Genomic DNA, 26,777 nt, shown 5'->3' with positions numbered 1-26,777 from the left:
CCCAGGGATTAAAGATAGCCCGATCCCAATCTAGCTAGTACTTGACACCCCTTGGCAGAGGCTTGGCGCCAAGGCTTAGTCAAAGGATCTGCCTGAAGGTTTCCCCGGATTTACTGCTGGCCCGAGCCTTATTTTTTGCGCCAAACCATCCCGCCGCCCGCCTCCTCACTCTTGCAATCTGCTCCTCCCCATCTTTTCTCTCCTCTCCTCTCCTCTCCTCTCCTCTCCTCTCCTCTCCTCTCTCCGCTCACCACACTCTTGCACTCCGCCCGCTGTATCCCCATCCGCCTCTCCTCTGTAATATCCTTCCACATCTGCTGTGCTTTTTCTACTGTGTTCAGGGCAACACTTCATCCCCCGCCGTGATCCTCCTCAACCCTTCAATTCAACCCAAAATCTTATGTATTCCCACCCGCGCTTCCTATCAGACACAACAGCTTTTCTCCCTGGTCGGAAACTATAGCCGGATTACTTGTTTTACGTGCATTCGATATTTCTACGTAAGGACTCTCTTCGCAATGTTTTATTTTTGATTTTGATTTTTGCTGTTTAGTCAACCCCACACTCTACTTATCTGCTGTGCTGGCGACTCTTGGCTCGCTCCCCACTCCACTTTGAGCTCGTCTCCGAAAGTATTTCACCTTTTTTTGTTATGCTAGGATCAACTCACACTTATGTTACACCTTGATAGTCATCTGGTTGTTCTCCACCTCCGTCCACTTCGGTTCAGTGATCCGCTCGTCCCACTGGACGCATGCCTTCTGGGGATGCTCCTTCGCCTCCCCAAAATAAATCATCTTCGTCAGCTTTTGCAGATGTCTTCAAGTCATTAGCAAGTGGCCGCCCTAAATCACAATCACCTGTACCGCATGGAAACAGCATTGGCGACGCCTTGCCACAGGAGATGGAAGGCCGGAGGGGTAGTCGAGTCACGTTCGGTTTCGAGTCGTTGCATCGCGGGAGTGGATCCGCAGCACCTATCCCGGATCCTCAAGAACCCCCCGATTACGACGCTTTACACAAAGGGATTAGCCATGAACATCCAATTTCCAGCGCACTTGAGGTAGCAGAAACTGCGTCTCGCTCCTTACACTACTTCAATGCGGACCAGGCATTGTCACTGTGGGAAGCGGGCAGCTATCTTATCGACTGTTCCACCTCAGCAGACGCTCGAAAAGCCGGCTCTAACCTTCTAGAGGCCATATGCCGTCGACAAGATCTTTCTTTGCCGGCTCGTCAAATTCTATTCCATTGTATTTCACAATCCTTCCAGCCAGATGTCATCCCAGCACAAGTGAACGCCTTAATCTCATTGTCAGACCATGGGAGGAAGTTAGACTTTACGGATAAGCCGGTCTTGCTCACCATTGCCGCTTGGATAGTTCCTCTATATAATGCAGTTGCCTCGGCGCGTTCAAAATTGAAAAAGTCGAAGACGGCCCGCCAAAACAGTACCGGATTAAATGATGGCATTTTGGGCGACCTGTTTCAATTGGTCGTTGATATTATTACTTTGCAGCGCCACCCTCCAAGTCCGGAGGAACTCGGGCCACTCTTAGACCAGATTTTTATTATTTGCAAGCAAACAACTGCTGCTAATGACATCAAAAACTCGCTTTCCGTTTTTGATGCGATTATCCACACCTCGGACATTCCAGACCCAAGTCTCAACGGCTTGTTGGAGGTGCTGTGTAGCATTCATGCATCCGTTAAGTCTTTGGCTGGTCCCACATCGCGAGCAGTCCGTAACTTGGCAAAATCTCGGAAACAATCAGAAATGGTTTCTTTACTACATGCCTTCCTTCTTGAAACATCTGAACGTCAAGATCGAAACCTCAATGTGACTCGCGGCGCAGTGGATATATTTAGAGATTTGTTGGCTGCTTATGGCCAAGATGGGATGCCGACTATATCCTTTGACGCACTCATCGCCTCTCTCCACAGTGCGGCTAAAAGGCACGATGGTCGTATTAATACTGATATTTTGGATGTATGCTTGAGTATGATACAGGGCGAATATACGTCGACGACTTTGCAGCATTCCTGGTCAGACTTCATTCGCCTAATCCTCATATGTTCTCAAAGGGTCTTAGATGCACATATTCTGCCCCCCAGTCCCGACCCAGCTATTATGCGACAAACTTCACCCCAACGGGCTAGTACGGTCGATGACTTGCAGTTGAATATATCTGCAAATATCGGCCGTATCCTTACTGCTATCGAATCTCTTTGGCCTAAGTTAGATGAACAACAGCGATTTAATTCGAGCAATCTATTTTCTGTCGCCCATTCTCAATTAAATCCATCACAAGCCCACCTTTACTTCGAATTTTGCAAAACCGAACGGCTTGGTTATCCCGAACGCCCCGAATGGATTCATTTCTGTCGGGAGCTTGTTAAAATTTTCATTTTACCTCAAGAGAAGAACATGGAAGTCCGCATGCAAGCCCTTAGCACATTTGAAGACGCCTATACATCATCCGAAAATGCCGCCCGCCTATTCCACGAGGAAGGTTTTATACAGTCCCTACTTGTTAAATTTACGGAAGAACGTTCATATCATTTCCTCGATGCATTGGTGTCGTTCTTAGTAAAAGCATCTAAAAACTGCAATGAGGACACTTTTCGGTTGTTGGTGGAAACATTTGGCTCTCACATTTCAAAGGATGAGGACATTATCGAGCAAATTTCGCCATTATCGGCTCCGGCCCCTTCTCATTCTACATCAAGGCCTGTTTCATCTACAAACGGATCGGAGGCATCACTGTCCAATGTTGCGGTTATTGGCTTGGTTAGAATATTTCTCAGATCGCTCAAGGACGCACCAGTGAATGCTGGAATTATTTATGAGAAGCTGCTGGAGGTCGCCCAATCACGAAGTAGACAGACTGATTCGCGCCTAACTGCTCTCAAATTACTTTTCCGGCTCCGTTGCGACTCAGCCGGCGCCATCTATGTGACGTCCGCGACTGAGAATGAATTCTTGATTGCTGTATTATGTCGGGCAATTGACCTTTCGTCGAGGACAAGTGTTAACGACGATTCTGCCTCAGAACGTACATCAAAAACAGAAGAGAACTCGCCATTGAACCAAGGTGGTAGATTGTCGCTGAAAGAACCAGGATCTGGATCACTTTCCACCTCTGGTGTCCGAACAAGCACCCAACTTCGGACTTTGAAATGGACGCCGCCTATTTGGACTTATGCCGAACCAAGAGGCCTGCCTGAAGAACCCCCATCGTTTGCCAGCCCTCACACTGTTGCATATTTGAATAACCATATGACTGGCCAGCCGGATGAGACGCGGAAAATTCCTCTTAAGATAAATCTATGGCTGGAAACAATCATCTCTCTATTTCAACAGGAGAAAGACTGGGACGTGTACAGCTATGTGCTAGCACATCTTGGCCCTCAACTAATCAACAGGGACCTTTTCCAGAGTGCAGTCCCCCAAATCAAGCTCCTGCGCAGCGTCCTCTGTGAACAAATAAAGAACGAAAGCTTTCTAGAGCCCCTTGGCTGGACCGGCGTGAAGAAGGCGGATATTGCCCTTTGTATCCTCGACTCCCTTACTATGCTAATCAGTTTTCATCAACACTTTGCCAAAAGCGAACAGGATGAGATTGTAAGGACATTTATTCACGGTATCGGTTCCTGGGAAGGAACATCGCGTGGTTGTATACATGCTTTGTCTGTTTGCTGCCATGAGATACCCCTTTCAGTTACCAAAGCTCTGAGCCCTATACTCGATAAGATGTCGAAAATAATAACTCGATCAAATATTGCTGTTCACATTCTTGAGTTTTTGGCACTGCTAGCTCGATTACCCGACGTCTACGTCAATCTGCGAGAGCAAGAAATACGCCCCTTATTCGGCATTTGTGTCCGATTTATACAAACGTCCAGGGAGAGATACAAGTCTGGCGATCCTTTGAGTTTTAGGTCGAGTTCGTTACCTTCGCGACTAAGTGGAGGGCTTAAAGACCTAGCTTCGAATCAACCCGCTGAATCCACGGAGTCGACTCAAGCCGATGACCTGTCGAAATACGTCTACATTCTAACGTACCACGTCATGGTATTCTGGTTCCTTTCTCTCAAACTCCAAGATAGAGTGAATCACGTGAATTGGATTTCCAAGCGCCTAATCTTTATGGACGAGCATGGGAATGACGTAGTTGATGAGCAAAGCCAGGTGTTTATCGATTTTATGCAGCGAGTAACATTCTCAGACTTGGGTGACACAATCCCTTTCGAGAAATTCCCCCCTTCTGACTCAGACGGGCCTGTTATCAAGAAGTCTTGGATCGTTGGAATGAGCATTGTTACCATCGAAACCGCAGGCGCGAGTGGATTGACACAGATTACGAAGCGACAAGCCTCAGGAACCACATACGCTACCTATCAACAACGAACCGCGCCAGTTCTTCCGCATCAGATACCAACACACCCTGGATCTCACTCACTCAGCGATGACCGGTCTTCGCGGACTGCAATCTTCCCAGGCCATGTCCTCCTTCAGATGACAACCACTGCAATGCCCATGCCAACTAGCATGCAGCCTATACCACTACCAGACGATGACTTTACTCGCCGGGCAATCAGTTCATTTGACAGGAATGACATTGTGGATGGGCACAAAATTGGTGTCATTTATATCGGCGAAGGTCAAACCAATGAGGTTGAGATTCTTGCTAACGTAGCAGGAAGTCCGGACTACGATTATTTTCTCTCAAGTCTTGGAACGAAGGTCTCATTAAAGGATGCTAAATTCAACACCCAGGGATTGCACAGCGGCGACGATGGTGAATTTACCTACGCATGGCGCGATCGAGTGACAGAAATTATCTACCACGTTGCGACAATGATGCCAACGAATCTCGAGGCTGACCCGCAGTGCGTAAACAAGAAACGACACATCGGCAACAGTTTTGTGAACATCATTTTCAATCACTCGAACCTTGCCTTTAACTTCGATACCATCCCATCGCAGTTCAACTTCGTCAATATCGTAATCAGCCCCGCTTCCCGAATCAGCCCTACCCACAGACGTGATTCCGAGCACGAGTTCACCGATACCCCCGATTTCAGCAAAACCTTCTACGTCGTGAAGGTTATGACCAAGTCAGATTTCCCAGAACTATCCCCCTCTGCAATACCCAAAGTTATCTCCTGCAAGAATCTAGCCTCGTTCGTCCGCATCATCGCACTCAACGCTTCGTTCTACTCGCTAGTCTCGAGTCGCGATTCAGGCGAGCACCTCTCGTCTTGGCATAACCGTCTCCGTGAGATCAGACGGCTACGCGATCGCGCCAGTGCATCAGCGTCAGCATCACAACTTGCGCACGGAGGGGTGGAGGGCAGTACTGATGGCCCAGGTGAAAGCGGCTCGTATGCGTCGTACCGGCGGAATACGAAACCTATTATTCAACCTGAAGAAATGACCACTTATGCTACCGGAAGGCCGGCCCCTTTCTCAGAATGGGCACCGCAACCAGAGACCAGTGTATTCTCCAGCTTGGACTTTTCACGATGGAGTCGATGATGATGCATCGAAAAGAAAGACATGATGATGTACATACATGGTGACAAGTTGTAAACATACAATTTGCCCCAGAAAAGAAAAAGGACCGAAAAGAGGTATCATGGAAGAATGAATCCGGCATTATAACCCCAAAAAATATTTCCTGTATCCCAATACAACTACAAAAAGACCCAAAAAGGAGAAAATGACGACGACGGGTAGGATGAGGCCCAAAAAAAAGCAAGCAAATCGGGTCGCAGCAGCATTTTTTCGTTCTTGTTCCAAGTTTTCATGACCTTCAATTGTATATATATACATATATACCTTTCGCTTTTATTTTATATTAGCTTTTCCCCTCATTCGCGAAATGTATATCCGCAATCGTGTCACAAAAATGCAGAACGGAAAAAATAAAAGTGGGCATTATCAAAGGCTTTCCTGCTTCTCTTATTCCTTTTTACATTTATGTCTCCATACGTCCAGGACAGTACATCCATACCCCCTACTCTGCTCTGCAAAAAAGCTAGGTAATTACTTTCTGAAACTTGTCTATTGTTTACCTATTCCCTTATTTCTTGATTAAAATATTTAAGCATCGATACTATACTATCCATAGATATCTTCGATCAGGGAGCTCGGACAGAATTGGATGTGGAACCTTGTGTTTAACGACTGGGTGCGGAGGGCCGCCAATAAGCTCTTCACCTTCCGAGTGAGGGGCCAGAAAAGGGAGGTATACTGTTAATATGACTTAATAGAATGACAGTGTTAATTAATCTCTGGTAGTGGCATAAATCTCATGCATTCTTAATTATGGAATCAATGATAATAACTATATCTATAGGAACTCAAGAGAAGAATCAGAAGAGTTTTCACCTGGAACAAACAAAGCAAGTACTCATTCCTGTCTTCACTCAATGACTAACAGCTATCAATCAATCAATCTATGCGGGCGGTAATGCTCTTTCATGGAAACCACCCACTTGTAGACAACATTGGAAAGAGGAAAGAAGCTTATCAAGCGAATATTTTTCCTCTAGTGACAAATATCGAAGTAATTCTTTGCCATTTTGTTTTGTCTACTTTCTGTTTTCTACCTCGTCTACCATCCATAATATCACTTGAAATTAAGAAAAGTGAAAAAAAGCATTTAGATTGCACCGTAAAACGGAAATGAGAAAAAACAGGCGTTGAGAAAAGCCATTGGATTAGTTATGTATATAGAGCAGTAAAGGAGTAATGAGAGATGAAAAAGGGCGACTTCTTTTTATTTTTCACTGTAAAATAAGTGAAATTTTCCCACGCAAAGGAAATCATAAAGAAACAAACTAAATCACAGAAGAGAAAGACACAAAGTATTGCGAAGATACAAACAAAAGCAGTCCATGACACCTGACGGACAATATAAAAACAAAACAAAACCCCACGCTCATTCGCTTATCCTTTTCCGGTTTCAGCAGGAAGTTGAAGAACAAAATAAAACTGTAAAAATATAAAAGTAACAATATAAAGTAATAGCAAGGTAAAAGAAACGGAAAATCAAAGTGTAGAATGGAAACCCGAGAGGAATAGAAGACAAACCATTAAACGGCTAATAAATTACCCGCATCGAAAGGGGCGTAGGTGTGTCAAATATAACACTAAATATAAAGGGAAAGAATACGGGATGCAGCTCGAGGATGGAAAAAGGTACGCAAAGGATATTCGAAGATATTATAGTAGAGGTAAAATGGGTATAGAAAGGGAGAAAACCATCTCTGCTTCTGCTTCTTCGGGAGGAGGCGGGAAAAAAAAGAAAAAAAAATAATATACCAGCGTGCTCTAATTCATAGGTGTAAATGCATAGTGGGTATCAGTCATATCATGAATATAATAAACCCGCAAATGTGAGGGAGCAACGTTTCATGAGATATATTATTTTGCCACGGAAGATCTCTATGTTTTCCTTTCGATTATTTTGCGGCGATCCGCGAGCCAGTACGCACAATCGGGGCAGGAGAGAAGTGTTTTTATACTGCGGCATATTAAATAGTGGTGAAATGTCGGAGAAACATGTGGCGATCGTAAATGTGCGAGCGAAAGAAAATAGGGAATCAGAATAGAATAATAATAATGATAACGATAATAATCACAACCCGAAGTGTATGATCGAGATAGTATCAATACTAACGTGCGGACTTCAGACCCGAGTTCTCGATTGCGGAAACTTGTACATCGTCATTGCGCTCCGAGATTGGAGTTGTACTCTGTTTTCGTTGGTACATAGAACCTTCGACAACGCTGGTGTTTGTGCTTGGAAGAGAGCTTGCTCTGGAGCTCTGAGTCCCCACGGCAGGAGATGTTGGTGCTCCGCTACTATTAGCACTGGACGGAGAGGTGTTCAACTCACTCAGGGAAGTGTGAGATCCGGCTGTGCGATGGGAAGGGCTGTCCCCAGATCGGCCACCAGTGCTGTGTGAGTCATAGATGAGCTTTTCTATAGCGACGATTTGCTTTCCATAATTGGTCTTCTTGAGCTCGGGCAATTGCAGCTCAATTTGCTTGACAAGAGCTTCCCTCTCTGGCCCCTTGAGCTCACCAAGAACTGTCTCTGTAGAACCCAGAACGTTAGAAAATGAAGCCTTAATTTAGCGTAGGAATAGGATATATAACTTACGAACGACATAATTCCCGTATTGATCCCCCATGAGGCTCAGGAGTGGATTCTCTCCCCGATCATTTGGTGTCGTCAATTGACGTAGAATTTCGGTTCGTTGGCCCTCTGCGCCAAATTCAATGCTTTTCTCAACCACGTTACTGGCAAACTTGTGCTTCGAGAACACAAGCAACCGTGAGATAACGATGGAGATGATCTTTGCCTTGTCATGCTCCTCGCCATTCTCGATGACATGCTGGATCACGTAATTGCCGAATGTGTCTGGGATAAGACTGGCAGCGCAAGCATGGAGTTCTGCAAGGATAGCCTGCCGATCTGGTTCTTTACAGTGTTCCAACATTCGTTGGATGACCCTACAACCGTAAGAGTGAGCTGCCCATTGGTGAACTTGTCCCTTAAAGGCATTGATGATGAACCGAATATGAACGGTAGGAACCCTTTCGACTGCCTTCTGAATTACATGGTTCCCATTTTGATCGTTGACGCACTTCAGGACGTGGTTTTCAAGCTCTTTCACCATCGACGCTTGCTGATCCGTGAGGATATGTTCCAAAGCCTATATGGTATTGTTAGCGTAAGAAAACCTACAAAAATGGATGTTGAGCACTCAATTTGTACCTTCTGAACAACTCGACACCCATACATCTGTGTCGATAGAGCAAGTATGTGGCCCTTCATTTGGTTTGCTAGTATCCTTTTCTGCGACTGATTGCCGTGCTCGAAAAGCTTTTGAACGACATAGTTGCCAAAGACATCTGTCATAAGTTGAAGAGAGTTAGGTTGGATTTCCCGGAAGACTTGATCCTTTTCGTCGCTATTTGCAGATTCTAACATGTGCTGGATGAATCGCGACCCATGTTGATCACCACTGAATTCCACGATATGGTTATAGATATCCTATTATGATAACGTTAGTCATTAAAGGTCGGAGTAAGAATTAGATAACACCAAAACCATGCCGTCATACCTTCAGCTCGTAACGTTTGCTATTTTTGCTGTTTATTCTGAACTCTTCAAGAAGTGGACTACGAATGACTTGAATTGGATCCTGGTCGCGATGGGAGTTACGAGGTAGGATGGACGCCGGTCCTAGTCCACCGAAAGGTGCAACGGGATAGTAGTTGGAAAGCGGGTTCACTCTGGCAACCCCTTGGTAACCCGGAAATCCATAACCGCGGGCAATGGAAAGACGCGCGTGGAGTGGGTTTGCAGTAGATTGTATGTAATCCTGTTGTTCCTGCTGCAAGCCACGAAGCTTTCGCTCAAGAAGCTCTGCTTGTCCATCCGGCAATTGCCCTGTCAGCCGACTTCCAGAGGATGTCCGGAACTGGCCGTTGGTTATTGGAGTCCCTCCAGCGGAGTAAAAGCTGTGCACGCTACGACCATAATCGCTAATGGTCGGTGAAGCAGGACCTCTATCGTTCAAGCGGGGCGCATTGAATTGGTGATTAGCTGGGATGTCAATTTGCTCATCGGACGTGTGGATACTGTGTCCATCGTCTGCTCCCATAAAGGGTTTGAATCGGGTCAATGATACATCATATGACGCGTGGGAGTGATAGGGCGGTCGCTGAGGTGAAACGTGGTGATTATAGGGGTAGCCATCATCCTGCATATGAAGTTTGCTCATGCCTGACGCAAGCTCGTTTTGAGTAACGGCATATCTAGGAACAGTTTCATGCGAATCGGAATGGAAGGAAGCATGGGCTGAGTGGGCGGGCCTCTGCGGAACAATCGAAACTGAGTTGTGGGAGATGTGGCCATACTGTGCATGATCCCTTGTCCCAGAGGCCTGATCGGTACCGTTTGGGGAGAAAGAACGGAGATTCAGCGGTTTGATGCTGTTTTCGGACAATGGCGCATCCATGTCGCCCAAGGGAAGGCCTTGTTTGTTTTGTAGACGTGGACCTAAATTATTCCTCAGAGGGGTGCCATTGATACGGCGACGACTAGCGTCATCCGGTCTGTAAGCATTAAACCCCACGAGACCAGAGCTATCTTGGGCTGGGGATGAGGGAAACATATCAGGCTGTGTGATAAATGACTTGTTATTGGGAGCATGCGAGGGGTTACCGATAGCCGATGATCGAGAAACGGAAAAGTATGGAGACGACATGACGCCAGGTGTACTGTTAATGTTCAGCGGAGTGCCATGATCATTTGGGCCAGGTTGGCCAGGATGATTAGCCAACGGATCCCGTAGCTGCGATGCTGAATTGGAGAGATCCCAGGGCAAGGTGGTACGTCCAGTCCAACAGTCAGATTCTGAACTTGACAACAAAGAGCCGGATCCGGTTTTGCCTTCGATTGGAACCTCAGGGATAGAACCATTGCTCCAGATGTTATTTTTCCAGTTTGTCTTGGGGGTACCAAATGTTTTGCAAATACTTGAAGTCTGGGGTACGTGTGAGCGATCATTCTCCTTCATGGCGGACGCAGAGCCGATATTAGAAGGTTGGCCACGACTCTGCAAGGTTTGGTATCGTTAGTTGTAAAGCTCTTGCTTCAATAGGCGAGAGCGCGATGATATCCAAGAAAGAAAGATGGGCAAAACTTACCCTCTGAGCGACACCACTGTCTGCTAAGGCTAAGGTCATCTTGGGAAAAAGCAGCTCAGAACAAATAGAACGAGCTTGTGAAAGCTATTGATAAATCAAATATGCCTTTGAAGGGGTATCTTGAGGGTATCTCGAGGGTATTTGCAGCTTTTGAGGAAAGTTTTGTTGGTACAGAATAAACAGGGCAGCGGTACAATAGAGAGAGATAAAACGTTCACAGAGAAGATATATTTGCAGGATACCATGCGCATAAATCGCGAATCAAGAGGGATGGTAAAAGTAATATATATGACTATCAAACACGTTAGTTAGCTTTTCCAGACAATGAATGGCTCGGAGAGTGAAGGTTCACCATGGAACATAAGAAGTTAATTATTATACTTACCACCAGAAGGTAGAAGAACTCAAAATAAAAAGAATAAAAAAATAAAAAGAATAAAAAGAAAGAAAAAATAGAAAAAATAGAAAAAAAAAAAGAAAAGAAAAGAAGGAGATGCTCTTGATCAGTTTGATGCCGGAGATAACCAGGTCATGTACACACAATATACAGCGTTTGAAAGAGGGAAAAGGGGTTACCGGGGCTGGAATCAAAAGGTACCTGAGGATAGGAGGAGGTCAGTTCGAAGAAGCGGAGCAAGAGAAGGAGGGAAAGATATAAAAATTAATTGAGAGTCAAGAAGATTAGGGGAAGAAAGAAAGCCCATCAAAGGATATATTTGCTGTGGCAGGGATTGAAGAAAAGGCACCGGTAGAGAAGTGCTAGGTACAGAGGTAGGGTAGGGATGTACTAGGAAAGAACGATAGTCTAGCTGAGAGCAAAGCGGACAACGGGACGGGCAAGAAAGAAAGAACAGAATCACCGTCTTCGTTTGCCAGCAGAAATCGCCGCAGGCAGCCGGGGTGAGGGAGCAGAAAGAATTGCCTAGTCGAGAGTGAGGTCAACTCAACTCACTGCTCACCTGCCCTGAGAGGAAGCGCGATTAGCGTAGCGGTGACACCCTATAGCTCATTGGGATATATAATATTCTCTCTTTATGGGACAGGATATAAACGAATCGGTCGAATGAGGCGGGTCGCAGGGACAGGGAGGGAGAACGGAAGGACGCGAATGCCCTAGTCGCTTGATATTTGTGCAATGGCGAGGAAAGAGACGAGAGGATAGGTTTCAGAAGTCGAGAGCGGCGTATGTTGCTCAAGACCGGTGGATATGTGAACCACGAGGTGGGGAGGAAGTGCAAAGAGGACCACTATTGGGTGATAGCAGGCAGTTTTAGGAGGGGGGATGAGGGACTGGAGAGAAATGGGCGAGAGCAATCACGACACGGGAGGCAGAAAGAGGGGAGGGAAGGAAGAAGGTGAAAGAGGAAAAGTGCGTGTGCGAGAGAGTGTGGGTAAGTGTTTTTGAGGGAGGCAGCAAGCAAGACACAGGCGGGAAGGCTATCGAAGGGAGACAAAGAGAAGCGGAACACGCATTGAGCTGTTACACAGACGGAAGCATGATCGCACTGCAGGCCTTGTGCAAGGGAATTCAGTGCACTGGAGGAAACAAACACTAGTTAGTTAGTTATTTGGAGGTATTAGCAAGAGATGTGCTGGGTAGGTATCTTCCCCGTTCTCTTCTTTCGTTCTTTCTCTCCTGTGTGTTTGTCTGGCTGTCTGTCTGTCTGTCTGTCTGCTTGGCTACATGTTTTTTTTCCTCTCTCTATTTTTGGGTCGTTGGTGCTTGGGGGAAGTTTGGGTGACGAAGATCGGGGAACCACACAGATAGACGGGCTACAGCTAGCAGGGTGCTGGTCCTGCTGGGCCTGCTGGGCCTGCTGGGCTGGAGGAGGGGGAGGGAAGAAGAGTGGTACAGTGGATGAGACGAGGGCGTACAAAGACTCACACCGAGCAAAGAGCGGGCAGCATTCCCTTCCCTTGTTCCTGATTGCTCTCTCGACCGGTGGGTGGTGCGTAGAGAGATAAAGAAGTAGCTCTGTATGTCGAGCTGGCGGGAGAGAGAGAGAGAGAGAGAGTATGAACAGAAGGCTCGTAAGGGGGTAGGTAGGTAGGAGAGGAAGTGAGGATGAGGATGAGGATGAGGATGAGGAGGTTGAGGTGAGGTTGGAGGCTGAAAGTTGGATGGTTTGATAACTCGCCAACTCCCGCAGCAAGGAAGGAGCTGCTGTTGCTGTTGTTGGAGTCTTGGGGTCAAGAGAAGTGAAGGTGCGGTGGTGGCCTCCTTCCAAACGCGGCAACCAGGATTTCCTGTTCCCACTTGTTTTGATTTTTTTCTTTCTTATTTCTTTGCTTTTTCGTTTTTTCTGCATCCGGAGTTCGTTTGTTCCCTGTTGTGATGGATGTTCATTTCTCCTTTGCACTTCTTATCTTTGCTCGGTTTGGCTTTTTTTTTATATTTTTATTATATTTTTATTAATTTTTAATTTTTTTTTTTTTTTTATCAATGTTCTAAAAAACCAAGCTAGCTCTAGCCCGAAATATTACCCATCCATTTCTACATTTTCTCCATATATTATTATTCCTGCTTAGTACTGAGGCCCGCGCCCCCTGCCAACCTTTCGAGGCAAAACGTCCCTAACTGTCCCCAAACTGTCCCAAGGGCCAAAACTGCTTAAATCCAAAGGTTCCAACTGGTAAACTCCCGGGTTTAACTAACTAACTTTTTTAGTGAAAGGCCCGCCAAACCCACCCCTCCTTGGCCGTAAAGGCTAATCGAGTCCGGTAGACTATTCATAGCATATTCATAGCATCGAACCAACCAAACCCACGGCAAGTGGGCCGCCAGCAGAGGCCATAATTCCACAGGAAGAAAGGAAAAAGATCTGATAACTTTTACGTACATTATATGCCTCAATTACTGACAAAGGAAATAAATATATTTCTTCAGAAGATTCGAGAAATATCTCTACTATGGGGGAAACCAGGACGAGAAATTCCAAGAATCAAAAACAAACCGGCCGACATTGCAATGCATAAAAACCAACCTTTTTGTGGATTTTTTTTTCCCTTCCCTCCTTGCTTATTGCTTTTCCTTTCTTCCCTTTCCCGCCTGCCCTGGTCCAACGTTGGACAGGTACCGAGTAACACCATGTCATTACCACCTAGATACAAGTACCACGCAAGATCTGAAAGGGGAAAAGAAGAACCCCTTAGGGAAAAGGTGGAAAAAAGAAAATTTAGAGAAAATCGTTAAAACCTGAAACCAGGACTTTCTTTCCACGCCCAGCCAACCCCTTGCTACCATCCATGGTCTGTGACTCTGTGGGCCATCGTCAGTGCTTCTTTCGCCCACACCCCAAAGGGCGATCGGATACGCGGTGAGCTTGGCAGTTGGGCCGTCTAACCCTCCCACTGCTGTAGCCTGCTGAAACCAGGAACACCTTTGTACAGGACCAATATAATTATTAATAATATTGATAGCCCTGGCGTCCTGTTAAACAACTCAGTTACAAGTGAGAAATTTATTAACTTATTATTATTATTATTATTACTACCTAACAAACAATCACACAAACAATCACACAGTGGCCCCTGGACAAATGCCGCGAACGGGCGGACTTCGGGCGACCCAGCCAGCTTCTGCTATTTTCCGTCCCCCCGGTGAGTTACCCCTCTAGCGCCGATCATTTTAAGACAAGATGGAGATGGGATCTCTTGGACATTTCTTGAGCTAACTTAAACTGATCTAAGAACTGGGGCCAAGGGTTGCTGTAACTTTGTTATTAAGTGATGCTAGGTTTAATGAAGACTAGTATTTGCTGCATGAATATGATGTTGCAAAGTAACACAACTCAAAAAATAAATAAATAAGTTAAAAATAAATAAATACAAATGTACACAGCTGATAATTTGATTAGATTTTGATTAAAAGTGTTAAAAGTGTCACTATTACTAAAAGTAAGATAAAACTTAAGTTATATATGATTTTTATTAATAGTACAGTCTGTACTCTGTACAGAGAAGAGAATCTGTATAAAAAATCTGAAAGTAAGAATAGAACTTATTATTTTATAATTTAAAAATATCTGAGTTAGTCTAAGAATATAAATATATACTAACTTTTTATATAAAAATAATTAGTGAAATTAATAACTTCTTACATTTATAAATTTATTTAAAGTTTATTATTATTATTATTATTTTTCAATTATAAATATATATAGTTAAGAATTATAATATTTATGTGAAAACTTTTAATTTTCAAAGTGCTTCTAATATCTATATAATTAATTTCAGTCTTTTCAGGTATGTAAAATCAGAAAATTTCCGCTTATAATACAGAAATTTTTAATAAATTACAGAATTTTCAATATTTTTTAGTACTTTGAAATTATTTAAAAAAATATAATAATAAAAGAAAAGAAAAAAAGTTTTAAAAATAAACTTATTAAATCTATAGATAGAAAAAGAAAACAGAATATAAATAAAAATAAAGAAAAAAAATATATTTGAAAATAATATATAACTGTTTTAACAGATAATAGTGATTAAATTATATTTAATCTCTATCTTCTTTTATTATAAATATACAATAAAAATAATAAAAAAAGTTTAAAAACTCTTTAAAAATTATATTTATTCTTATCTTCAAATTACATTTAAATAAAAAGTGAATTTTATACTTATTTAAGAATTAAATTTTAATACTGAGTAAAAGTATATTATCTCTTATTCAAGCTGTAAGAAATCTTACTTCTTGTAAGAAGTAGATTGATTACTGAAATCATGAATTTCATATTTAATCTCATTTAATCTGATCTCATACATTTCTTGACGTGAATTCTACTGAGACTAATTATTAAATAAACATGCAAAGTAACTATATATCAGATCTCAAAATGAAATCATGACTTGAAAAAAATAAGAAAGTAATCTTATTTAATCTCATTTAATCTTATTCTTGACATAAAGTTACTATTTTTAGACATTTTAAGGTTTTTTTTAGACTATTTTTAATTTTTTAAAAAGTAATGATTTTTAGTAACACTTAAATGAGATTTAAAGTTATTTAAAGTAATAAAAATAATTTAAATTAAGAAGTGAAAATCATGATCTCATTTAAAAAATGTGATAAGAGTAGACAGTAAGTCTCACTGAAACAGTATAAGACTACTATTTAATATTAGAACTGTGTAATGAAATCTGTTAAATTAATAATAAAACTATTAAAAATTCTGATTCTGATCTCAGACACAGTTATATAATCAGTCTAGTAAGAAGTTTACACTGAATATGTGAAAGATGTAAAGCTTATGTAATTGAAAGATTGCTAACTTATGAAAAGTTATATAATTAAAGAATTAGTAAGTCAGATTATGTAATCTGATATTCTCACTTATCAGAGTAACTATACATGATACTATATATAAAATTCATCTTCAAATCAAGTACAGGTATAAAAAATAACTAGAAAATGTGTAGTAATGAAAAATCAGTCATAAGTAGACTGACCGTGTGACCGTGTCTGAGACCAGAACCAGGTTTTTTGATAGTCTCATTACCAATTTGACTGATCTCATTACATGATTTTAACATTAGATAGTAGTCTCATACTGTCTCAGTGAGACTTACTGTCTACTCTTATCACATTTTTCAAATGAGATCATGATTTCCACTTCTCAATTTAAATTATTTTTATTGCTTTAAATGACTTTAAATCTCATTTGAGTGTTATCAAAAAGTGTTACTTTTTAAAAAATTAAAAATAGTCTAAAAAAAACCTTAAAATGTCTAAAAATAGTAACTTTATGTCAAGAATGGAACTAAATGAGATTAAATGAGATCACTTTCTCATTGTTTTCAAGTCATGGTTTCATTTTAAGATCTGATATATAGTCACTTTACATGTTTTTTTGATAGTCAGTCCCAGCGGGATTCACATCAAGAAATGTATGGGATCAGACCAAATAAGATCAAATGTGAAATTCATGATCTCAGCGGCCAGTCTAGTCATGAGATACATTATTTTTTATCTCTGTATTTCTTCATCTTCATATTCTTCTTTCAATATGTATATTTCAATATTTCAAGTGATTTAGTAAGCTCATCTGCTGTGTTGTTAGCAGATAAAATATATTGAATAGATATCTCATTCTTGCAGATAAAATTCTGAAGAATATGAAAACAGATCTCTATATACTTTAAGTAGTGTGAAATTGCTTCAGAAGAGAATAGCTCTATAACAGACTTATTATCAGTATAAATTATATAAGTGAGATTATTAACTGTGATGAGAATAAGATTATTATCAGCATTCAGATTATTGAGATGAGATGAGATGAATTTAGCATCTTCTGAAAGATTGCAGAGATAGACAAGCTCATATACAGTCTTGAAGAATGCAATATATTCAGCCTCTGTTGATAATTTGAAGACCTCAGTTTATCAGCAGCTTTGTCATATAATGAGATCATCTGTTATATAGATGATACAATCAGTGATTGAATAAGATTCTGAATCTCTATCAGCTCAATCAGTATCTGTGTATGTTACAGATTCAATATCAGCATCTCTGTGATAGATTATCTTCTCATTGATTGAACTCTGTAGATATCAGAGTGTATATTTGAATACAGCTCAGTTCTTTGATGTAGATTAGAAGCTGAATTATTCAAGAAATTCTGCAGTAAAGCTTATATCAGAATGTGTATTAATTGCCAGATATTGCAGAGATCTGATACTGAATTGATAGAACTGTAGAATAAATTCTGCTGTGTATGCAATTGATTTCTTATCATTATTTATAAAATTAATATTCTTCTTCATAGAAGTGAATGTAGAATGACAGTCATTTATTAAGAACTTCTTCAGAAGATTTCTTATAAAGAGAAGTTAGAATAATATTAATAAAGTTAAATCTCTATCAATCTTCATTCTAGATAGCAGTTAAAATTCTCTACATTCTTAATCTTATAATTAGTGATGATTTCAGCTTTGACTCAGTTCAGATCATCAATTTTCAGACTGTAGAGATAAACATTATTTATATAGATAATTATATAGATCTGTCTTTCATCATGAATAAATAGTCTGACATTATAGAGACTGATACAGAAGTCTGAATATAATAGCATCTTTTACAGCTTCCCATATTATAAGAGTGCTGCTTACTTAAGACTGTAGAGTTTCTGCATCAATTCACATACAAGATTATTACTAGACTGACCGTGTGACTGTGTCTGAGACCAGAATCAGAATATTTAATGATTTCATTATCAATTCAACTGATCTCATTACACAGTTTTAACATTAGATAGTAGTCTCATACTGTTTCAGTGAGACTTACTGTCTACTCTTATCACATTTTTTAAATGAGATCATGATTTTCACTTCTTAATTTAAATTATTTTTATTACTTTAAATGACTTTAAATCTTATTTGAGTATTATCAAAAAGTGTTACTTTTTAAAAAATTAAAAATAGTTTAAAAAAAAACCTTAAAATCTCTAAAAATAGTAACTTTATGCTAAGAATAAGATTAAATGAAATCAAATGAGATCACTTTCTTATTTTTTCTAAGTCATAATCTCATTTTAAGATCTGATATATAGTCACTTTGCATGTTTTTCTAATAATTAGTTCTAGTGAGATTCATGTTAAGAAATGTATGAGATCAGATCAAATAAGATCAAATGTAAAATTTATAGTTCTAGCAGCCAGTCTAATCATCACAGTCTTTGCGGAATTCTGTGAGTTGATTCATATATATCTGTTCATCAGCAGGCAGTTGAGTATTCAAAGAAGCAGTCATCATATCAATCTGCAGAATATATTATTCTCAGAATACTGAGATTGTTATGAGAGCTTGAGAGAATGAATGCAGAGATAACAGATACAAAGATTCTTAAGTAATTGATTCTTTTCTGTTGATAATTTCTGCAGACAACTCAGCAGATCTTATAGCAGATAATCTCATTCATATTATTAAACTTTTTATCAAATACTCATTGACTGTGAAGAACACTTATTTGTGATATTCTCTCTATCAGTTATCAGATCTCTATCTGTTTCAAACTGTTAATCTCTTTAACACAGACCTTGTAATAATACTTTCATTTCATAGAAGCTTTGATGTGTATGAGGTTTTTCAGAATCAGAAGTGTAGTGATCTTAGAATCAGTGAGTAGATTTTTAAAACTGTTTCACACTGAAGATTCTCTTACTATAGATTTTCTCACTATAATAATATTTCTTATAGATGTCAGAGAGTTATCAGATTCAACTGTGAGTTCTGAGAAGTTCAGTGTATTCTGCATTAAAAAAGTTAGTATTCTCACTGAGATTTCATAGTCAATTTATCAATTATTAGTGAGTATGAGAAATAATAAACACTCAGATTGAATTTTCTTATCAATGAACAGATTATCAGTTGATGAATTAGAAGTTACTGAAGAAATCATTGCAGAAATTATTGCAGAAATTATTGCAGTGAGTAGATCTGATATTGTCAAAGAAATCACTGCAGCCGCTTTACAAACCGTCTTGAGTAGAACCTTCAGATTGTTTGTTATCAGTATTAATGAATTAAGAAGATAAAGGTTCTTCTGAAAGATGATATCTTTTGATATGTATAAATACCTGTTAAAGGAATTGATTAATCTATAATTGATAAAATCATTATATCTCACAAAAATCAACTCTTTGAAATGAGAGACTATCTTATTGATAAGCTTGAGAACTATTTTCAAGAATACTTTGCAACCTCATTAATGAATGCTATGTGCAGAAGATAGAGCTTCAAGCTAGATCTCATACAGTGTCATCAGCTTTGTATTTTCAGAGCTCTTATACAATATAGTTGAGATTGATATTGCGGTTCGGAAGAACGTACGACCGTCGGATAATAACGCGGCCGCTTCCGAACTTGCTTACGAGTGTAAAAGGGGCCATAGCGGCCACTAATTAATTTAGTGTATAATATATAAGAAGCTGATGTACACCTGTAATTATACACTGACTCAAGCAACCTTTGAATCACATCTGATAGTATGTCTAAAAATTAGTGAGAAGTGCAGACTTCTTCAGAGTGTGATAATTCTGTCTATAAAGTAATTTATAGTTATCATGTCAGTGTGGTTCTAGAATGTCTTAAAAAGATAGTGTATAAGAGATAGTAAGCAGAAGAGCATCTGATTAATACTGCTTTACTTATTAAGAGAAAACTTTATACTCAGGCAAATACTATGTATGTGAATGAATGAGATGTGAGAAAAGAAATAAGAGTAGTGAACTAGATTCAAAGAAGACTACTCTTCACTTAAAGAAATAAAAGAGAGAGTGATCATCACTGAAGTTATACAATAATAACAGAAATCATATAATAATATAGTGATATAATGATAGATATTGTATAATTAATAAGAAATCATTGAAATAAATATCTTCTCTAGTTAATATGAATAACACTCTTCTCTGCTATCTGAACTGAAAGATATACAGAATCTCTTAGAGAGTTTACTTAAAGTAGTAAGAAAAGTGACTGAAACTACTGAATCAGAATCAAAGCTCGGTACATGTACAAGAATTCTAAACAAGATTGAGATCTTGTGTACACAGTGATAGACTGAGATAAAAGCTAAACAATAATTGATATTTACTGCAAATCAAGTATTCACTATAAAGAGCTTCACTGATACAATTATTATTATTAATAAGAACAGAGAAAATCAGATCTTAGATCTATAACAGAAGATTGAATATTTATACAGATAGATAATTACACTGAATCTGAAGATCTTATTATGATTATTCATAATCTCTTCAGAAGTATACACATTATCAGAGACTGCTGTGCAGAATGAGAATTTAAGTATGAAATACATCAAGCTGAGAGATCTGCTGAAGTTATTAAGCTTTAATAATAACTGAAAAAATAATGCTGCAATCAGCTGACTAAGTCAGATATGATTATATTATCAGATTAAATATGAACTCACAGACAGACAGTCAATGAAATTTTAACAAGTCTTAAAATCTACTGTATTTCTATATAAAAAAGCAAAGTCATTATAAATAGCTGATAAAAAGATAAATCTCACAGACTTAGAATAATATTCATTTTCATAAACATGAAATAAGTTTTTCAAATGAATCTTGTATAACTTTGAGAAAGTGAATATATGAGATAAACATTATAAACACTTCACTAAGTGTAGATAAGTAAGTGATCTTTTATTATACTTTATACACTTCAGCTTATACTATCTTGTATTGAATGAAAAGCTTTCAATATCTTTCTATTTACAGATCTTTATTCATGATCTTACATCTGAGTTAAGAGTGAAATGAAAATGCTTAATCTCATAGTCAGACACAGTGAAGAAAGCATATAATATTCTCATTGTATGAGAATAAGTAAGTCAATTATAAGAGAAAATACTGCAATTAAGTATATCTCAGTGAAGAATAAGTAATCAGACTTCTATGACACAAGCTATATATCTGAATGCAATGAATCTAGATCTGAATGTTATTATTAAAGTACTGAATTCTCTGAAAAAGAGATTCTCTGAGTGAAAATCTTAATATTGTGAGTATTGAGCTTGCTTCAACTGTAGATGTCAAAATCATAATATAAAAGATTACACTCAGTATACACAGTCAAGAGAAGTAAGAGAGTCAAAAAACTAGCAGAATCAGTGAGCTTGAAGACACTTACTAATATTCTATAAAAAGTCTTCAAAGTGAAAAAGATGTCTGTATTAGATGATTCTCTGAATTCTGTGAATATAAAGTAGAAGCAGGCTTCTGAATAAGATGCAGATAAGAATGATAAAGCAGATACTTATCTCAATATCTTGAGATCTGAAATGTTAATGTATTAGAAGTACTTGAATAAGAATCAAGAGATGACTGTAAAAGTGTTAGTAGATACAGAAGCTTCTACACAATATATTAATAATTATATGATTTAAAGACTGAAAGAGGTCTGCTGAGTGAAGAATTTCTGATATATAAGATTATCTGATAATTAATATTTAATATCATCTGTAAGAGTAAGAGTTTCCTTGCACTTTGAAGAATAATCTTGCTATATTTGAGTGTGAGAGCTGCAGAACATGAAATATAATCTTATTCTCAGACTTAATTAATTTCAAAGATTCAATCTGCAGATTCAATGATGTACATATTATATATAGTTAACTGATAGAAAGAAAACAGTTCATACAATTCTATCAACTGATATGAGAAGAATATTTCACATCTCTGATATAGAAGAGTTAAATCTGCTTATATATTAATAAGTAAAGAGAATGATTTACAAGATCTTATCTGAAAGCATTCTGTATATCATACAGAATCTGAAAGCAGAGAAAATCAAGATAAAGAATATACAGAAGAATAAGCATATGAAGAAGCTTCTGAAGAAGTATGAAAAGATCTTCTGAACAGATCTTTGATCAGAATTATCACTGAAATGAGAATTTATACATGAGATTGACACAGAGAATGTAAAACCAGTCAATCAGAATGCATATCTTCTGTCACAAACATATCTTGAAGAACAGAAGTGTCAGATCACTGATCTTCTAGAACATGATCTTATACAATTCTCATCAAGTATATGAGGCTTTCCAGTTCTATTCATGAAAAAGGTGAATGAGAAGTGATGAATGTGTATCAATTATTAAGCACTTAATAAGCTTATGATCAAGAATGAATATTCACTATCACAGATTCAATAACAGTTGAATACAGTTAAAAATGTCTGATATCTATTAAAGATTGATCTTCTCTCAGAATACTGACAGATCTGTGTAGATGAACTGTCAGTTCTGTGAACTATGTTTAATATATAATAAGAGAAGTTTGAATTTCTGATAATATCATTCAGTCTGACAAATGCATCTATTATCTTTTAAATAATGATAAATATAATTCTTCATAAATAAAATGAAACCTTATATCTTGTATACTTCAATAACATTCTAGTCTTTTCAAACTCATATAATGAATATCTGAAGTATCTTGATAAAGTGCTTACAACTCTGACAGAGTATAAGCTCTATATTAAATTAATAAAGTGTGTGTTTGAAATAGAAGAGTTGAAGTTTGTAGAATATATAGTGAGTGATGACTGTATATATCTTATTTCAGAGAAATTGAATGTCATAGTGAATTGATCACAGCTGAGAAATGTACATTATGTATAACAGTTTCTTAAGTTAATCTCATATTATTGCAGATTCATCAAGAATTTCATATAAATATCTGTATCACTCTCAGATCTCTTAAGAGAAATGAATATAAATCTGTGAAAGAAGAAGTTTCATTCAATTATCTGAAATATCATGTGTAAAGAGACTTTTCTCATACTGAGAGAATGTATAATAACATTCTCAGTGCTTATTCAATCAGATTGTGATAAATCTTTCTATATTAAGATAAATGCATCTGAATAAGCTATTGAAGACACTCTTCTACAGATGAGTAAGAACAGCAAGCTGTATCTGATGATGTATAATAATAGAAAACTATCAGACACTGAGCTCAATTACTCAGTGTATGAAAAGAAATTACTAGTAATCAAGCACACACTGATATTATAAGATAGATATATTAACAACAGATATACAACAACAGTGATCATGGATTATGAAAGTCTTATCTATCTATAATTAATGATAAAACCTTTCAAATACTTAGCATGTTGAATCTCAGAGTTTTAAGTATACAATCTTCATATCAAATACTGAAAGAGATCAGATGCTGTGATATCTGATATAATTAGTTACAGACCTGATTTCATGAGTGAGAATTCTATGAATCAGATACAAGAGATGTTCACATTAAATATACTAAGAAGATGCAAGAAATCAGAATGAGTGAATATCATAATCTCTCACTTAAAGAATGACAAGATGTCAGATGATAAGTATCTTATAAGAGTAGTAAAAGAGATGCTTCTGAACTTCAAGCTGAGAAAATTGAAAAATGATGTTATGCTTTATCATGATCTAGAATATGCAGAAGCTCTCTATCTAGAATCTTCATTTAGACATAACTTGATAACTTGCATGTACAAGAAATTCAGTCACTTAGAAAGTTCTGAACTCATGAATGTACTTGAATTAAGAGTATACTGATCAAGCATGACTGAGAACATTCAGATATATACTCATGAGTGTCTGAATTGTCAGATTGTGAAAGAATCTAAGAAAGAATTAGAATATAAGAAAGTGTAATATCAGATGAAGTGTATAATATAACTGTTTGAACAATGAGAGATGAATCTCATAGATATATTACTGTGAATGTTAAATGAAAATTGATAAATAATCACTGCTATTGATTATGCTACTGACTGATCAGTTGTGAAAGCAGTTTCAGAGATGATAGAGAAGATGATGATGAAGTTTCTACATAATAAGATTTATATCAACTATGAAATGCTGTGTGAGATTCTAACTGATAATAGTGTGAATCTCATAGAAGAAGTGATGAGACATTTCATGACCCAGTTATAGATAAGATATTGTAGAACAATATTATATTATTCACAGATGAACAGAAAGATGAAATACTTGAATGAAATCTTAAGCAACATGCTGATGAAATATCTAGTGAGCAAGTCTATGAGATTATAAGATGAATATCTTAGTCAGATGCTATTAGTCATGTGAATTCAGTAGCATGCAGTCTTCAAGTGTTCATTATTCTATTTATTGTATGAATTGCATCCGCGCATTCTGAAGAATGCTTTGAAAAAGATGAGAGAGAAAACAACAGTTACAGATATGAAATCAAGATTGAAAGAGATCAGCTATACATGTATAAAAGCTAATGAGTTACTTCTGAACTGAGCAATTCAATTGAAAAGAATACAAGACTCACTAGTTAAGAAATTAAGTCTCAAGATAAGAACATGAGTTCTTGTATACAATGAGAATTCTGAGAAGTTTCAATCTAGATGATTTGAGTTATATAAAATACTTAAATTACATTCTCTGAAAACATACACATTGAAAGAATCAGAGAGATGAGTCTTATACAACTTAATTAATGATTTATAACTTATAAAAGCAAAGATACAAGATCTGAGCAGATTATGATTATCTACAGCACTATTATCAGTGTTAAAAAAGAAAAGACTTACAATTGAAAAGTCTTGTGAAGTAAGAGAAATCATAGACACTTACAAATCAGATAATCTCACTTATTTCAATCTTTTCATAATTATAAGAAAAGAATGAAAAGTAATGAAGAAATCAGATAAACATCACACTTTAATAAGTAATGAGACTGTAGCTGATTGTATGATAATGCACTGCAGACAGCAGATGTAACACAGTAAAGAACAGTCTCAAAGCAGCAGACTTGCATATGAGTCAGATCACAGAAGAAAAAGAAATTCAGAGTTAAATTCAACTGTTTATATCAGTTCAATTGCAGAGATCACAGAGAATGAACTATCTGAAATATTCATGAATGCATGAGATCAAGTCATCTCAATCTCTGAAGATGTTTGAAGATTGAGTGAGATTAGTTTCAATGAGCTGTTCACTGTAGTGATCTGAGTGAGTGAAGAGAGACAGTATAATGTATGAGATAGAATTATAAAAGATGAAAGCTGCTGAATCTAGTCACTGAATACTATATTATATAGAGATTGTGTAAGAGTGATAGCTAGCAGATAAAGAAAAAGTGTAAGAAAAGAAAAGAGATAATGAATTAATTATCAACTGTAAGAGTCAGCTGTAAAAGACAAATGTTATCATACACATCTTATTCATTTTTATACATCATACATTTAATCTATTTTCAATGTCATGTCATCTGAAAAACATCAAAAATAAAAGAAATCTCAAAACTTGAGATCTGTAAGAGATTTAAGAACTGCAAGTCACTCTTGTAATAACACTGCACATGTCTCTGATTTCTCTACTGCTCTGTGTACAATATTAATGTCATTTATCACAAGATTGACTGCAATGCCAATATAGAAATGTATATATATATGTGTAGAGAAATTGAAGAAGAGCATGAAACTTGCAGAATCAGAAGTCAGAGCAGAGAGAATGAAGATGAAAGAAATAGAAGAAGAAGAAGATGCAGAATCAGATGAATAATGACAGAAGTCACTCAGAGCTGAATACTTATAATCTGATATGTGCACAATCCTTTCTGCAGAGAAGAAAGAGAAAGTGATAGAAGAAGCTTAAGAATGAGAGAGAGTAGTCTCAGTGATATTATCATCTTTGATTAGAATGATCTCTGATGCTGAAGTAACTAAGAATTATTATTAGTATATGAAAATTACAAAATCAGAGATGAGAATAGTTACTGAATAAATACCTGCTGATCTTAGAGTTATACATACAATTATAACATGCACAAGACTTCTCAGAAAGAGAGAGAGAGACATGAGAAAATACAGAAAGCAGAATACAGTGTGTGAATGACTTATTCTCATAATGACATTTCAGACAAGATGTATGAGTCTCACACTCACAGATGTAAAAGAGTATAACATTCATATTTCTGTTTCTGAAAACATGAATATCTTTTACCTGCATCATGAAGTCAAATGACAGATATCAGAGAATAGACTGATATGAATCTATCATTCTGAAGAAATTTATCAGAGTGAATATTCTTATAATATTGAACTTTACAGTTATGAAAAGCTTCTTAGTGTCTGTGAATATTATGACTTTATACACAGTAAAACTCATAATAATTTTCTCTAAGAACAGAAAAATCAGCATCAGAAAGAAAAGATAAAAAAGAAAAAGACTTATAATCTCAATACTGTTGAAGAGAAAGATGATTCTCTGATATAAATGAATAATTATCTTATCACAAATATTTAAAATGAATATAATAATTGATGTCTATGACTGAGCTTCAGATAGTTATATTATATACAGTCTTTATATAATAAATTATTCTGAGAGTTAGTAAGAAGAATAGAAGTATACATACAGAGAAATATGATTTATTAAGTCTACATAATATCTTCTTAAAACAGAGAGAGCTGACAATAAAAGCAGAGATAGTAAAACCAGAAGTAGCAGAAGTGAGAGTCGCGGGAACAGAGGTA

At 37.6% G+C, this 26,777-nt stretch overlaps 2 protein-coding genes across 4 annotated transcripts; one reads left to right on the top strand and one right to left on the bottom strand.

Annotated features, from left to right (window-relative positions):
• The first annotated feature begins 151 nt into the window (after positions 1-151).
• Positions 152-6,903, top strand: BDBG_05257 (GTPase activating protein). The gene is made up of 2 exons (XM_002624442.2): positions 152-500; positions 692-6,903. Exon 2 carries the CDS (start codon positions 755-757, stop codon positions 5,540-5,542), a length of 4,788 nt encoding a protein of 1,595 aa, XP_002624488.1. The 5' UTR covers positions 152-500; positions 692-754; the 3' UTR covers positions 5,543-6,903.
• On the bottom strand, positions 6,299-13,173 carry BDBG_05256 (mRNA binding protein Pumilio 2). Of its 3 annotated transcripts, none has more exons than XM_031722057.1 (7): positions 12,621-13,173; positions 11,121-12,271; positions 10,736-11,027; positions 9,145-10,644; positions 8,796-9,074; positions 8,178-8,733; positions 6,307-8,111 (listed from the first exon to the last, which is right to left on the bottom strand). In XM_031722057.1, the coding sequence occupies exons 3-7, from the start codon at positions 10,772-10,774 to the stop codon at positions 7,687-7,689; spliced, it is 2,799 nt and encodes a 932-aa protein (XP_031578852.1). In that variant the 5' UTR covers positions 10,775-11,027; positions 11,121-12,271; positions 12,621-13,173; the 3' UTR covers positions 6,307-7,686. The 3 variants fall into 3 exon arrangements, with proteins under 3 accessions (XP_002624487.1, XP_031578852.1, XP_031578853.1); XM_031722058.1 differs by having other exon boundaries at positions 6,523-8,111; positions 12,611-13,173; XM_002624441.2 differs by having other exon boundaries at positions 6,299-8,111; positions 11,121-13,173.
• Positions 13,174-26,777: the final 13,604 nt, after the last annotated feature.

The sequence above is a fragment of the Blastomyces gilchristii genome (assembly GCF_000003855.2).
Source record: "Blastomyces gilchristii SLH14081 genomic scaffold supercont1.10, whole genome shotgun sequence".
Taxonomy (NCBI): domain Eukaryota; kingdom Fungi; phylum Ascomycota; class Eurotiomycetes; order Onygenales; family Ajellomycetaceae; genus Blastomyces; species Blastomyces gilchristii.
The sequence above is the reverse complement of the archived record's forward strand: the minus strand, read 5'-3'. Positions and strand labels throughout refer to the sequence as shown.

Excerpts from the sequence above, each read along its gene's own strand:
- BDBG_05257 (XM_002624442.2), top strand. The coding sequence starts at position 755 with ATGCCTTCTGGGGATGCTCCTTCGCCTCCCCAAAATAAATCATCTTCG.
- BDBG_05256 (XM_002624441.2), bottom strand. The coding sequence starts at position 10,774 with ATGACCTTAGCCTTAGCAGACAGTGGTGTCGCTCAGAGG. Across the intron at positions 9,075-9,144 it reads GCAAACGTTACGAGCTGAAG|GATATCTATAACCATATCGT; the intron begins GTATGACGGCAT and ends TTATCATAATAG. Across the intron at positions 8,112-8,177 it reads ATACGGGAATTATGTCGTTC|AGACAGTTCTTGGTGAGCTC; the intron begins GTAAGTTATATA and ends TGGGTTCTACAG.